General features: G+C 38.2%; 1 protein-coding gene across 1 annotated transcript; it reads right to left on the reverse strand.

Annotated features, from left to right (window-relative positions):
- Window positions 1–922: 922 nt before the first annotated feature.
- On the reverse strand, window positions 923–12,955 carry LOC147113482 (NK1 transcription factor-related protein 2-like). Its single transcript, XM_085996129.1, has 4 exons — window positions 12,715–12,955; window positions 6,436–6,731; window positions 5,145–5,252; window positions 923–1,006 (listed from the first exon to the last, which is right to left on the reverse strand). Exons 1-4 carry the CDS (start codon window positions 12,953–12,955, stop codon window positions 923–925), a joined length of 729 nt encoding a protein of 242 aa, XP_085852255.1.
- Window positions 12,956–14,514: the final 1,559 nt, after the last annotated feature.

Consider the following 14,514-nt stretch of genomic DNA (forward strand, 5'->3'; position numbering starts at 1 on the left):
ATCAGTGTTAATCAATGTCAATATATTGACCTGCACATCTGGTTGAGATTTTCAGTCTTCTATATAATTTCTCACTAAACAGAATTTCTCTTAAAATTCAAACAATTAGTTTCCTATTGCAGTCTCTTAGTCTGTTAATTATTCCCAGATGAATTGTTTCCAGCAACTAAACTAGAATGAAGAGTTTTAAGGAGATTGATTAGCGTGCAGAGAAATGTTATGTACTTTGAGATATGAGACACCAGTTCGCATTAGTCCACTAGGTATATTCCACTGCTTCTTATTTGCTACATGAGAAAACCTAGTGCTCAGATCATGACTATACATAATACTAATTTAATTGGAAGAATTAATTAATTCATTATTTATTTTACCAGGGTCCAGAATAAATGGTTTCAACTGTACTGGAGGTTTAACTTCTCCAATACTGTCCATGCCAGCCCCATCCTGCATAAACTAGAACTAATCCAAAACCTCCCCACCTACATTCTCTCCTGCACCAGTCCTGCCCCTTTATCATCCTTGCTTGATTCCCATAAAAATCATGTATTTTAGTTACATAGGCATAGATGTTATTGATAGTTTGGAGAGCGCATAAGTTAGTGTCAATGTCAATTAATCCGATAATGCTCTGGAGTTTACTTGCTGAAGTAACACTCAAGCTGCTAAAAAGTAAGACATCTAATTTTTAATTTGAAATTATTCTCTAGCTTTCTATTATTTCTGTTGTAGACAATTGTGTAAATTACAAGGCTTTTGCCGATGGTTTAAGGTTGTACTAGTACTGGCTGATCGCCCGTGGCATTGCTCATGTATAGTCTCAGATCCAAAGCACAACTGTAATATTTAGTGTGCTCCTATTCTGTGCCAGAAAGCATAGAACAGAAGGGATGGGCAAGGAGAAGGTTACAGAACTTTAAAATTAGAACCACTGGACAATGGAGAAGTAGGGTCTTGTTACAGTTTTCCTTTCAATAACTGTGAGAAGATTTCTGCTATTTACTATCTAGAGCAAAATTATAAACACATGTAGAATAAACATATTTACAATTTTCACTTTTACAGCATCTTGAATGTATAAAATGCCCCAAGGTTCAAGAAGAGAAAAGGGGAGGGAATGGATACCGAGCAGCAGTAGGAGAAGGATTAGGGGAGGTGATTGAAAGCATGATTCAGGAGGTAGGTTTTCAAGAGGTTTTTGAAGGTGGAGATGTAACAAGGTGGAGGGTTTTAGTAAAAGAGTTCTGGGGGCTGGAGCAAGATGACTGAAGGCCTGCCACCGATGGTACAGGGAAGGGAAATGCACAATAGAGCAGAATCAGAAGAACTGTGTGTGCAAGCTAAAATATAGAATTGGAAGAATACCAGAATGCTCACTCTTACTGTCTTTAAAACACTGATTCAGTGCAGGTATAAACTCAATTCCAACAACCTTCACTTTAGTTACCATACAGCTCCAAAGACCCATGCCTCCCCCAAGCAGGGCCCATGTTAATAGGTTAGCTATTGCTTGTTATAAGACTAAGGACGACATGCTGTTTTGTTTTACTCTGTTTGATAATGCTGGGGAAATGCAGAATTATGAAAACTTTTACCTGGATCTGATTCCTATTCAGAAGGCTGCATGTGAGCACAATATTTATTGTTTGTCCAATTAGAAAATCAGATGTGTTTTTAAAGGAGCAGATTTTTTCATGATTAACAGCAGGACTGACCATCACAGCATGCTGTGACTTCCTATTTGCAAGCCATACCCTCCCAGTTCGACCACAAACAGCTGCTCTATATAACCTGGTGCATTCTGGGCATTGTAATCCACTAGAATGACTTGCACAGAGTAACAATGGTGAATTCTGGGAGTTGTAGTCTATAAGAGTGACATGCACAAAGTGACATTCTTAGAGTTGTAGTTTGTAACCCAATAGAATCTCCATATCAGTAGGAAGGGGATACAAGCTCCAGTAACATACCATAACTCATGCGTTAGGTCCCAGTGAGAAGACTAGGCCAGTGGAAGGAATCATTGTTGCACAGTTTAATGATTCTGTTGTGAATTATTTAATATTTTATCAATTTACATATGTATTTAGAAATTGTATTTTAATATTTCCTCTCATTACTGAGAAAGCATGACGGCAGCTAAAAGAATTTTCAAAAAATATTTTGAGTTTGTTTTAAACAATGGTGGTTGGTTTCTGCTGTTCCAACTTCTTTGATTTGTTTGGTAGCTCTTTGGATGTTTTTCTTATTCTTTATTGGTAATTTTCCTACCTGTTTACTCTCAGGTGGACGTAAAAGATTTTATGGCACTAGTTGTAGAAGAGCAGAGGAATTCTTCCAGCGTCCTCAACCAACACCACCAAAAACTGGTCATTCATCTCACTGCTGTATGTGGGACTTTGCTGTGCGCAAATTGGCTGCCAGGTTTTCCTACAAAACAACAGTGCCAACACTTCCAAAGTAATTAATTGCTTTGGGGTGTCCTGGGGATGTGAAAGGCGCTACATAAATGCAACTTATTTCTTTTTTCCTTTAGTAGCTTTTGAACCTGCTTTCCTACCATCACCATTGTTCAATGGTTTGTTGCTTTTTAATGAATGTGGTATTTGATCAAGCAAATGTGATGGACATTTTGCAAGTGTGATATTGTAATATGTGATGAACAATTTTTCCATGCACTACAAATTCATGCTAGATGCAATTGTATCAGTACTTGAGCTTAGAAAATGATATTCTGCAAAGTTCATTAGGCAAAAAAAAATCCCATTTCAGCCAGAAGGGAGTTTATGATGTTACAGTATAAAGTATGGGATCTATTTAAATGTTGTTTCTATTTAAATGTTGTACAGTGCTTTAATTAGGCTATGTTTCACAAAACACAGTCTTTTAATTTATACCTACTCATACCAGTTAATGATTATTGAATAATGTATCATGGTAATCCTTTTGTACTGGAAGATGAATTAATAAAAGAGCACAATGGTAAATTGGAAAATGTATGTACTAAGTGGAGGTGCTTGATGGCTACTGATGCCATACTGTATTGTTGAGGTAAGCCTGACTGAACAACATAGAAGTAACAAAGTCATGAGTGGGTTTTGTCTGGTCAGGCCCACAAGTTATGCAAATACAGTATGCCATATTTACCATGGGGTACACCTTATATAATGAAAGTTTTGTAAAGTGTCTGCACTTTTACTGTTTTCCAACTTTCTTTTTCAATATATATAATTTTTGAACCAAATTTTTATTGTAGGTAATCACTTCCACTGATATGAAGATATATCAGAGACAATGACTGTGATGTGGTTTAATAGGGACTGTTGCTGTATCGTGTTAAGTTTTTTGTGGCCTTACAAGTTCTAATGTTTACATTGTTTTATGTGGAAATATGAACATGTACAAAACTGTACTCTTCCCAGAAAATAGGATTGCATAAATGTTGTTTCAGCTTCCCTTCATTTTCTACATTTTAGGAGATATTCATTCGGTCCACAACATTGTTTTGAAATTGTGTCTGAAATGGTTCAATAGTGCACTTCCACTAGGTTCCTATTAATCTGCTATAGTTTTAGAATTTATTTTTAAGGATTATTATAAGCCAGTAAGGATAAAATGGGGTGCAGTCAGAAAGTGCCTGTTTTTCCTAAACTTTATTATTGTATATTATTCTTTCATCTGAATAAGTTACAGCAGATACACAAACATGGACCACGTGTATTTGAAAGGTATGTGAAACTTAATACTATGAAATTTAAATTAAACAACATTAAAACCTCACTGTGAAGAATCAAATATTTAAACTAGCGCATTGAACAATACTGCAAAGTCCATGGCTTGGTATTTTTACAATTATTCCTGGTGAATTATCACAGATGTTACCTGGATTGTAGTGTCGGTCTGAATAATTGACAAGTATTTAATTGAGATGAAGAATAATCTGTAATCGGGGTTAGCAATGAGAAGTACCAGGGGTTGAAAATGTCCCTTTACCCAAGTATCTAACTCACAGGAATTCTGCAAATCACTGTGCTAACCCCTAGAGAAAAATTCTATTTCTTTGTTTACTTGTAATGGACAGAAGATCGTGCCTTCTTTCAAAGTGTTCTGAATGATATTATGGTATGTCCAAGTGTTCTTTTTAATCTGAGCACTGTTGGAGGAAATTTTAAAATGGCACCGTAGTGCCTGCTGAAATACTTGACATTCATTGACATTTTGCAGACACTGGCATAACAGACAGCTGACTTGATCTGCTTACACCAAACGTGTGATGTCACTTGTACAGAACAGTAATATAATTAAGTTGTTTGCTAACGGTATAATAATATAATCAACTTGTTTTTGACAGAATGTGATTAAGGGTTGCTAAGGTATCGGATTGGCCAAAGTTAAAGGATGCTAAAGTACCAGGTTGGCCAAGGAATTAATGTAATATGGTATCTTTCCTGTTTTTGAATTGTATAAAAGGAGCGCGGCTGCTATTGTAAAGCTGAGAAGCTGGCGATTGCACCAAGGGGGTGTATAGCACTTCTCCCAGAGCGCTCTGTAAATAAAAGTGTACTCGCACATTCCAGCAAGGTCCGCAGTAGTCTGAGTTTATTGCTCTATAAGTCGAAGTTGGGTATACGTTGACCCTGTATATCACTGGGTCCATTCAGGCTCCAATTCGGCGGTAACAGCACCCATTGACTTGTCTTTCATTTTTGGTCAGCTAAAATCTGGGTGTTTGTGTCATTGGGTTCAGGAGACCTCTTTAGCTGATTAAGCTTTCAGAATGTCCATAAAAGGTTCCTACATCACATCAATTCATGTTTTCTTTATATCAAAAGCTGCGTCAAATATTGAAGCACATTGTCAGAAATTATTTTAATCATGGAGGGAAATATTTTAAAGCAAATCTTTAGGAAAACACAATATGGTTGCACTGTAACATTCACCAGGAGAAAAACAAATATGAAAATAAGTTGCTTCTATCCATGGGCTATAAGTAGTGAACATTTAAAAGTTGTAGTAACCCACTTTCCTAATCTTTGTTTGGCCAAACTGAAATTATTTTAAAATTTGAAAAAATTCCCTATTTGAACAGAAAGGTTCAACTCAGTGTATGAAAATTATTGATTTTTGTGGCAAAAGTTATTTACCTTTGTTGCAAATAAAGTGTTTTGCTCGTCAAAGCCAGATTCCCTTGAGCATGTAGGATTAGCTGATGGTACTTTTGTGAATTTAAGTAATTGACCAAAGGTAGGCTCCTGGAAGAAGGAAGACTGTGGAATCATTTTAATTAAAGTGTATTCTATTGTTGCAGTAAAGCCCATACAGCACCATGGAATGCTTGCTACAGTCTAACCGTAACACCACATCTGGATGAGCCCGAATAACATTAGCTACTTCCAGGTGACGGTGTCATCCCCTGCTTTAATTGTTTTAATATGTTATCTCCAATCGCACACTCAGTACATGTTTTGGAATAAAATTTATCCAGTCCGTCCATTTCGATACTCAATTGCTGTCATTTGCTAACGCGTGTGTTCTTTCAATTTAAAGAGCAGAACAGTCCACCATGGATTCCTGTAATATCTGCCGTTAACACTGGTCCCAAGGGATTGAAATCATTTAATATGGGTAATATAATGTGTCTACAAAGTTAGAGTTTAAAGACTTTGAGGGTCAGAATATCATGACCTCAGTGCCCTTTTAGCACCTGTGGACCTTGGACATGAAGGTGTAACTGGACTCTTAAAACCTTAGACTTAACAATGTTCCATAAGAACCCAACAGAAGATATGTCTTCTGAGTGGGTCTGATCCCGACAGGTTTGTTTGTTCTCCCTTTGCAGTATTTGTCTAGTACCGTGTCTGAGACTCTCAGAACTTGTCCCTGTAAGGTGTTGAACTAGACTGACTGTTGCTGACAGGTTCTGAACTGTAGGCTACTACCACTAGAACTACTCAGTCCCTTCGGAGTGATGATGTTGTTTATATTATCATTAAATCGTTAAAAAGAAACGCACACGATGGTTGTACAAAATGGCAGCTCAAGGAAGAAGTGTCAGTATATTTCACACCAGTACTTAATATTATTTGAAAGAGACAACCTGTATAGTTTTCACAAATGTGGTGCATAAAATGGTGTCAGGTAGGCAGAACTCAGGAAGGGAGACATCAGCCCTGCAGTGGATGATATTAAAGGGACTGGAGTTGCCGTCTGGCAAATGACGTTCCCTGCAGCATAAGTCTGAAAAGTTGGGAAGTTGAGTACACTTGGTCCAGGAGGAGTCGGGCTGACTCGAGACAGGCTAGTAGATCCAGGCTGGATTGTGCTGTCTGCCCCAGGGTTCTGTTTTTTCCACTTGGTGCGTCTGTTTTGAAACCAGATTTTAACCTGTGTTTCTGTAAGGCTGAGGGCCAGAGCAAGGTTGAGGCGCTCACATACCGACAGATAACGAGTTGAGCGGAATTTATTCTCCAGGGCCACTAGTTGCTCATACGTGAAGGCAGTTCTAGCTCGTCTTGGTTTAGCACAGCCTGGTTCAGCTCGGCGGCGTTTTTGTCTGGGTGCGGTGGGATCAGACCTGGATTCCAATTCAGTAGAGGCAGTCTGGCCTTTGTCTAATTCAGGTTGCGTCGGATTTTGATCCTCTTTAAATGGTTGAAAGTTTCCATGGGGTTCGAGAGACTCTTTTGAGGTATTAGCGTTGGAATGTGTGTCTTGCTCCCAATCACTTCCGTCTGAAAACAAGCATTTAAAATGATATCAGCCAGATAAGTTTTGGAATGCATGATGACACTATAATCTTTATCCCTCTGTTTTCTCTGCTGCTTTAAGCAAACATACATGCATCCTATCATAATTGGGTTTGAAGCTGAACATTATTTTAAATAAACCTAATGCATCATAAATCCTATTGTGTTTAAGGCTAGATAACCCTGTTTTTTATTCATTTCAAATGTTTTTAAAATAATTCGCATTTTAAAAATGATGACGATTTCAGCCTAGTCAACAATATACACCAGTCATTTCTTCCAATTATAGGTCACTTGACTGCTCCCATAGAATACAAGAAAACTTCACATTGGGGTCTAGTAGATTTGGTCGTTGGACTAGAGGGTTTCTAAAGTATTCCTACCTCAAACAAGACTGGAACTTAGAAGACTTATTTTATAACAGAGTGGTAGCTGAATGCAATAGAGTCCCATCTAAAAAATTGTGTTGATTAATTCTATTATAAAGCAACTGGATAAATAGCCAGTTATGAAAGGGCATGCAGTCTATAGGGATACTTATAACTATAGATGATCAAACACTCTATAAAGCATAATAGTTCCAGTAATGTTGAAACCGCAGGAATGTTATCTGCAGAATGCAACACAGTTGATTAATATTAGATTTAGACCTGGGGGTAGAAATTGGACCTCATTGCACCCATTTTACATAAAATGGGCGCAATAAGGGCCAATTTCAGGGAGCAATGTCCTGTGTCCAAACAGTGCCAAAGGTATGGGTGGCACCATATTGGCACAGGCAGCTGCTCAGGAGCTCATGGCGCCCTCCAGGAATAGGCATTAGGCCTCTTATATATGTAAATGAGCAGCCTAGCACCTGTTTCAGGATCCCTGCACCAAATTGGTGAGTGATGAGCAGAGCAGGCTCCATGCCAGCTCCCGCTTAAGATTCTTCAGCAATCGCTGTAGACTAAGCAGCAACCGCCACCAAAAAATAACTTTAAAAAAAAATGTTCCTGTGGAGCCAGAAGAAGCAGGAGTTCTCCTCTCAGCTCCAAGCAATCCTGAGAGCCGCTGCCGGGTAAGCTACAAGCACCGTCAGCTCACTCAAATTATTGAAATGAGGCCCAATTTCAGGTGAGCCTCAGGCCTCCCGGCTGGGGTGTGCACCATCACTTACGTGCTTGAAAACATGGCATAACCAATTTTTATCCCCTGGAGTTTTTCCAGTTGATTGATTTGGAAGCCAGAGTGCAATTTTACAAAAGCACAGATTAGTTATGTGGTTTATCAGGCATAATTCTATTTTTCATACCATGCAGAAACATATGTTCAAGGTGAGGTTTTTTTCAAAATTGTATATTGTGCTGTTATGGCTTTTGGCAGATGGATTTCAATGCAGGTAAGACTGAGGTCATCCATTTTGGACCAAAAAAGGATAGATCTGAGTATTATTTAAATGGTGAAAAACTAGAAATAGTGGCGGTCCAAAGAGATTTAGGGGTTCATGTGCACAGATCGCTAAAATGTAGTAGGTACAAAAAATAATCAGAAAGTCTAATGGAATATTAGCCTTCATTACTAGGGGGCTAGAATATAAAGGAGAGGATGGTTTGCTACAGCTGTATAAAAAGCCCTGGTTAGACCACATCTGGAGTACTGTGTATAGTTCTGCGTACTGTGCTTTAGAAAGCCTTGGAAGGAGTGCAGTGCAGATTCACAAGAATGTTACCAGGGCTCCAAGGATTAGATTAGTAGGAGAGATTACATAAACTAGGCTTGTATTCCCTGGAATATAGAGGTTAAGGGCTGATTTGATTGAGGTTTTTAGGATTTTGAAAGGAATTGATAGGGTAGAGGGAAACTTTATCTGTTGGTGGGGAGTCTGGGACAAGAGGACATAACTTTAAAATCAGAGCCAGGCCATTCAAGGGAGAAGTTAGGAAACACTTCTTCACACAAAGGGTGGCAGAAGTCTGGACCATTCTCCCACAAAAAGCAATAGGTGCTAGCTCCATTAATAATTTTAATTCTGAGATCGATAGATTTTTGCTAGCCAAGGGTATAAAAGGATATGAAGCCAAGGCAGGTGGATGGAGTTACGATACAGAGCAGCCATGATCTCACTGAATGGCAGAACTGGCTCGAGGGGCTGAATGCTCCACTCTTGTTCCTCTGTTCCTATGTCCTATGTTTTGTGGAATCTTTCACAGCAAAATACATCAAGTTACAGTTCACCAACATTCTGTTGAGCATGAGACTTTTAGTGTACATTTGGGCAGGATATTGTTCATGAGATAAATATAGATAAAGAAGGCCATTCAGCCTAACTTAGCTCCTCCATCAAGAGAGACAAAAAATGTAGTCTCTCCATCACATCATTTAACTGAATGATTTCAGAGTTTTTGCCTCCAGTATCCCACTAAGAAATCCATTCCATATGTTAATCACTCTATGTGGAAAGGACTTTTCATTATCAGCATTTCATTAGTTTGAACCAGTGACCCCTTGTCCTTATGTTAAGGTGTAATTTGAAGTGGTGTTCTTCTGCACCATTTACTATCTTATATGCCTCGGTGAGTTCCTCTATTATCTGCTTCTTTTCAGAGCTGAAAACCTCAAGTTTTCCAGCTTTTCCTATCGTTCAGGCTTCTGACACTAGGGATCAGTCTCATGGCTCTTCTTTGTACTGCCTTTAGGGTTGAAATGTCTACATTGTGTCTTTATGAATAGAACTGGACTCAAGATGTGGTCTAACGAGAACACTACAATTTAGCATTGCTTCTCCTGAATGTTCTCTATTGTTTTGGCCATATAGTTCAACATTCTATTTGTTGCTCCACAGTTAATGGACATAAAACCTCTACACCTCTTTCAACTTCAGGTATCATCTGTGAATATGGCCAGGTTGAACTTCTGAATCCAAATTGCTAATTTAAAGTAGAAACAATAGTGGTCTGTGAGGCACTGCACTCAACATTTCCCTCATCCCAACATCACTCCCACAGCAAGTATTTGCTGCTTCCTACCTGTCAGCCAATTTCTTACCTATTCTCAAGTTTAAACTTAACTCCGTAAAACTCTCACACAGAACTCTGTTAAAGGTGTTTTGGGTGTTTAGGTACACCACATCACAGCAAGAAACTCCATAAGGAAGAAAGAGAAAATTGTGATGAGAAACAGGGTAGCGGGAGTAAGAATAATGATAGAAATCAGGAGGGGCAAATGAGTGAACATGTGTGTACCAGAGAGAAAGTGGGAAAAAGAGACTAGATACATGACTACAACCCTGGGCATTAGGAAAAAGGCCAAACTGCGAGATCAAAGCAAACCAAAAAAGACAAAAGGGTAAGAGATACAGGAACATATAAAGTCAAAGTTAGCCAGTGATTATGCTATTTAGCATTAATTACTATACAAGGGGAGGCTTACACAAACATTTTAAGATAATTGCAAGAGTGGTGGCCCAATAGATAAATTATCAAGCATGAAGTATTGCTGCAAATTCCAAACACAGTATAATCAAAGTTTCCATTCCTTTACTATTTGGCTTGCATCAATGTATCATGTAGAAAGTTTAGCCCCTTTGTACACAACCCCGACAGGTATCATCAATCAATTTCTGTAATAAATGGCATTTTCAAAGCTTATATCACCCAAACTAAACTGTTTTTAAGTAACAACACGTTAAGATAGATCTAATTTCATTAATCGCTATATGATGTTTACCCTCCTGTAACGCTATTTTTAATACAGAGGATCAAAAGTGTTTAAGGGTTGCTAATGCAGGATCAAACGATGTAGACAACGCTTGATCTGGATATGTAGTCGCAGAAAAGTACCATATTTTGACAGTGTTTTCTATTTTTCCCATTTAATCAAATCACTTACTTCTATTTCCTTGGTGTTATTTTTCTTTATTTCCCTTCCCCTCTTTTCTGTTTTACTTTATATTTACGTAGATCCCTGTAGTTTAATCTTAATAATTATTATTAATAATAACAATAGTTGTATAAATTCTGAACCTATTGATTTTCCCCCATCGGTCCGCTCAACCATTGGTCGCTCAGCGTCTCGAATATTTTTTGTCTGCATTACCTCCTAGAAATTACCCCGAGACCGCGGATCAGTGGGATTTTTGACCCATTTGTACTGATTGTAGTGCAATATATTAGGAATTGTCACCGCAAAAATCTACAAAACACAACATGCTACAAAGTGGCAGTAAATAATATGAAAACGTGAAAACATAGATTGTCTGCTCTACATTTCTTGTGTTTAACTCTGTGCCCTCCCCCCATGTCCTTCTGTGGTATTTTAAAGTTGTTATAACAAATTGGTGAGGATATAGATTATGTTTTGGTAAGTTAAAAATTACAGAATCAATTGTAATGGATCCGTTTCTAACAACGTTTAAAATCGATGTACGTATGGGCTGCTCCATTGAAAATTACCCGTAAGTGCTCAGACCTCAGTGATGAGCTCAGTTTGCGAAATGTGCGTTAGTATTGGCCTAAAAGCTGCCCATTTTGAACAGGCGTTTCGTGTGTGAGAGGGAGGTGTCAAGTACGCCATCGTTTCAGAGCAATGGTCAGAAATCGGATTTGTGGCCAGTGCTGCTCCTGTTATTTCACCAGTGAAAAACCATGTATTTTAAATTGGGGTACTTGAGTGGAAGTGCACAGCAGTACTTGAGCATCATGTTGGAAGGCATGTTAGCTCCTCTTCCCCAAGGTACAAAAGTAAGATTTTAATAACGACATAGCTTATCACACGTTCAGTAATTGCATAGTTTATCATTTGACTTAGGGTATTATAATAGATCGTGGGTATATATGACTTTTTTTTTGTTTTGAAAGGAATGTAAGGAGAACACGGGCAAATGCACTGATCGCATCCTGATTGAGGCGAAGCTAAGCAATACTTAAAGGCAGATAGCGAGTTATGACAAGGTACACGAAAAAGTGTCCAAATCTACACCAGCCACGATGTGCAATTAGAGTTTCAGATTTTAACAGATCGATAATGCCATCTATTAAAGGTAAGTTTTAATCGAAAAATATTTGGACCTTCGATCTGCTTCAGACTCGCGTTTTCACGGCTGTACCTGCAAGCTGTTGGAAGGAGATATGCACAAGTCAGTAATAGGATATCGATCATTTGAGCAGCGGCATCCTCTATGGGACGATTTAAACAATTACCCAGGCTCTCTCCCAGTGCCAATCACACCCAGCAAAGAGCTGTTATTGAACAACTGTAATTGTTTTTCAAGATATAACAAGTAGTGTATGTCATATTTATGATTTCGGTGGATTTCACGATAAGAATATAACGGGCGGAATATTAAATTAAAATGCACTAAATATGGGATGGCGTGGAAGTGATCATAGCAAAATGATCTAAAATGAAACAAAATAGTTGTTTCTCATTTCAACACAGGCCTTCCATAGTAGATGTGGTTATGCATGCGTATAAGAAGAGCAGGTACATTTTGCATCGACTTAACCGAGTCGCTCCATTAAAAAACGCAGAGATTGAGCTACAATGTTATTTATCAGACTCATACACTAATTAATTTGAGTTACTACTCTTTATCGCGCCCTGGAAAGTAAATAAGCCTAAAGTTATGTAGTACTGTCAGTAAACAAATACTCTTCTCTGCCCATAAAGCTATAACGTTCCTTCTGCAACCAACTTCTTAATTTTATAAATTCTAATGACATCTGGCTCTATATTGGTTTGGAAACACATGAGTTAGAAAGTAGATGTTCCAGTTATTCATTTAATAATATTTTTTTCGTTGGAAAGTCAGGATAAAATACTAACATAGACTAAAACAATATTTCAATAAAAAGCCTTTAAGAGGCCCAGCAAAAAGGCAATGTAACTTTGGTACAGTTAATGCAAAGAGCTATTCATGCTATTGGCTTAGTTATTAATAAAACATCGTGGCGCTGACTGAAGATTAGAACGTGTATTATTTACTCACCAGAATCGGTGCCCATTTGGTTGCTGTTCTTTTCAGCACTTAGTTTTACACCTGTCTGCTTTAAACTCTGTTCTCCACTCCGGAGTACGGGCATATCACTGCTTTCATTTGGCCCAGTCTCTCGCAGCTCAAGCGGCTGGGACTTGCCTGTAAATTTTTGGGGGTCGAGTATATCTATGATGGAGAAGGATATCTTGTGAGTGGGGGCCATCTCTTCCCCACTGTCCGGGCACTCGAACATCGCCCTCTTCCACTTTAGATACTGTCCAGCAGGTAGAGCTTGTGCCGCAAATCAGACAAGACAGCGATTTTGTCACAAATTGCGCGGGAATGCACACAAGAATTCACTTTGGAATTAAAATAGATTTTCAAGAGAATGCCGCTCACTTCGCAATTCGCAGCTGACACTAGAATTATTAGCTAATACTTTCGGTGTGCAAGCATCAATGAATGATGGATGGATCCGATATCAGGTCTGCTCCTCAAATTGCCTCAAAAAAACAAATTGCAATGCCTCTACATGAAGGTATAACCTCTGCTCCGGCGCTTGTACTGTGGGACTCCTCTCCTAGTTTGAAGCTGGTCTGTTGGATGTCTGGGTACCATGACAGAGACTAATAATAACAGCGCACGTGGTACACAGCCCAGCAGCAGATCAGCTATTAACACTACAGAGGCCTTTGGATATGCATGGACAGGTTCGCCACGTGTGATTACAATAATAGTTTAGCTGAACTTCAAACGGATTTCTACTGACATTACAATATCCAGAAAACAAAGGCTTCTTTTGTTTGTGGACACTTAATTTCAGTTAACTGTTGCAGTAAATGAAGAATGTGTTAACCCATTTAACACAAAATACTTCCTATAGCTGTGGTTTTTTTGTTAATACTGTATGGTCTATCAAACGTTGTTTGAATGGATATTCAGTATGGAACATTCTTTAACAAGTTACCATTTTATTTACAATAGAATATGCAAATTTAAGTAACATGCATAAAATCTTTAATGTGATGTATTAATTATATTCGGCACTTAGTCATTTTCATTTGAAATCTCCATTTGAAATCAAAGGTGGAGTATGCATAGCAATTAATTTGATTAAATTCTTTAATTTTAACCAAACTGCAGTCTTGCTGTTAAATATTTCCACATTTCAGATGCCATTTGCTCTTGCGCCACATACTGTAGAGATGTGCTAATGACCTGCGAGGACGAAGGTATTGACATTTCTAACACCCTCCTTTCCTTTGTATAGTTTGTTTTTAGACATCGAACAATACTTTGTGGATAGTTATATTTAGGTCTGCACAGAGCTGAGGAATTTCAGTTGCCATGTATAGATTTTCCTTAAGGTAAAATCAGATTATTCATACATGACTTCAGTACTTTAAAGTTGTAAATGGATGCAAATGAAATAATTGCTCACCCAGAAACAATACAAATGTGAATTTATTTCTGCCACACAAAAACATAACACTTTTGTCCACTGTTCTTTTTAAAGTTGGCTGATTACTGGCACAGCCTCAAAAACTATACATCCTTCGCTCGGTCCAATAAACCATTGTATGAATGAATAAGCACGTTTGACTAGCGGAAGGCATTTTCAAAATAACCAACAGAGCTATATTTTAATAGTATGCCCCCTAATTTGCCTTCATTGACCGCCTTTTCCTCCGTTGTTATTGAAATGAAGTAGATTTACTTTGAAATAACCTGTTGTGGATAGCGTTTTAAACGTCGAGTAAAAATGTTCTAAAATCCATTCGATCCAGCCCATCTGGGACTTCTTGCAAATCA

Source organism: Somniosus microcephalus, chromosome 8 (assembly GCF_052327205.1).
Source record: "Somniosus microcephalus isolate GS21.2 chromosome 8, FLI_Smic_1.0, whole genome shotgun sequence".
NCBI classification, from domain to species: Eukaryota; Metazoa; Chordata; class Chondrichthyes; order Squaliformes; family Somniosidae; genus Somniosus; species Somniosus microcephalus.

Bases quoted from the DNA above. Each gene is read 5' to 3' on its own strand.
- LOC147113482 (XM_085996129.1), bottom strand. From the start codon at position 12,955: ATGTTCGAGTGCCCGGACAGTGGGGAAGAGATGGCCCCCACTCACAAG. The intron at 6,732-12,714 runs GTGAGTAAATAA...GCTTGTTTTCAG, and splicing joins CCAAATGGGCACCGATTCTG to ACGGAAGTGATTGGGAGCAA. The intron at 5,253-6,435 runs GTATGTGAGCGC...TCCTTCTTCCAG, and splicing joins GCTCAACTCGTTATCTGTCG to GAGCCTACCTTTGGTCAATT.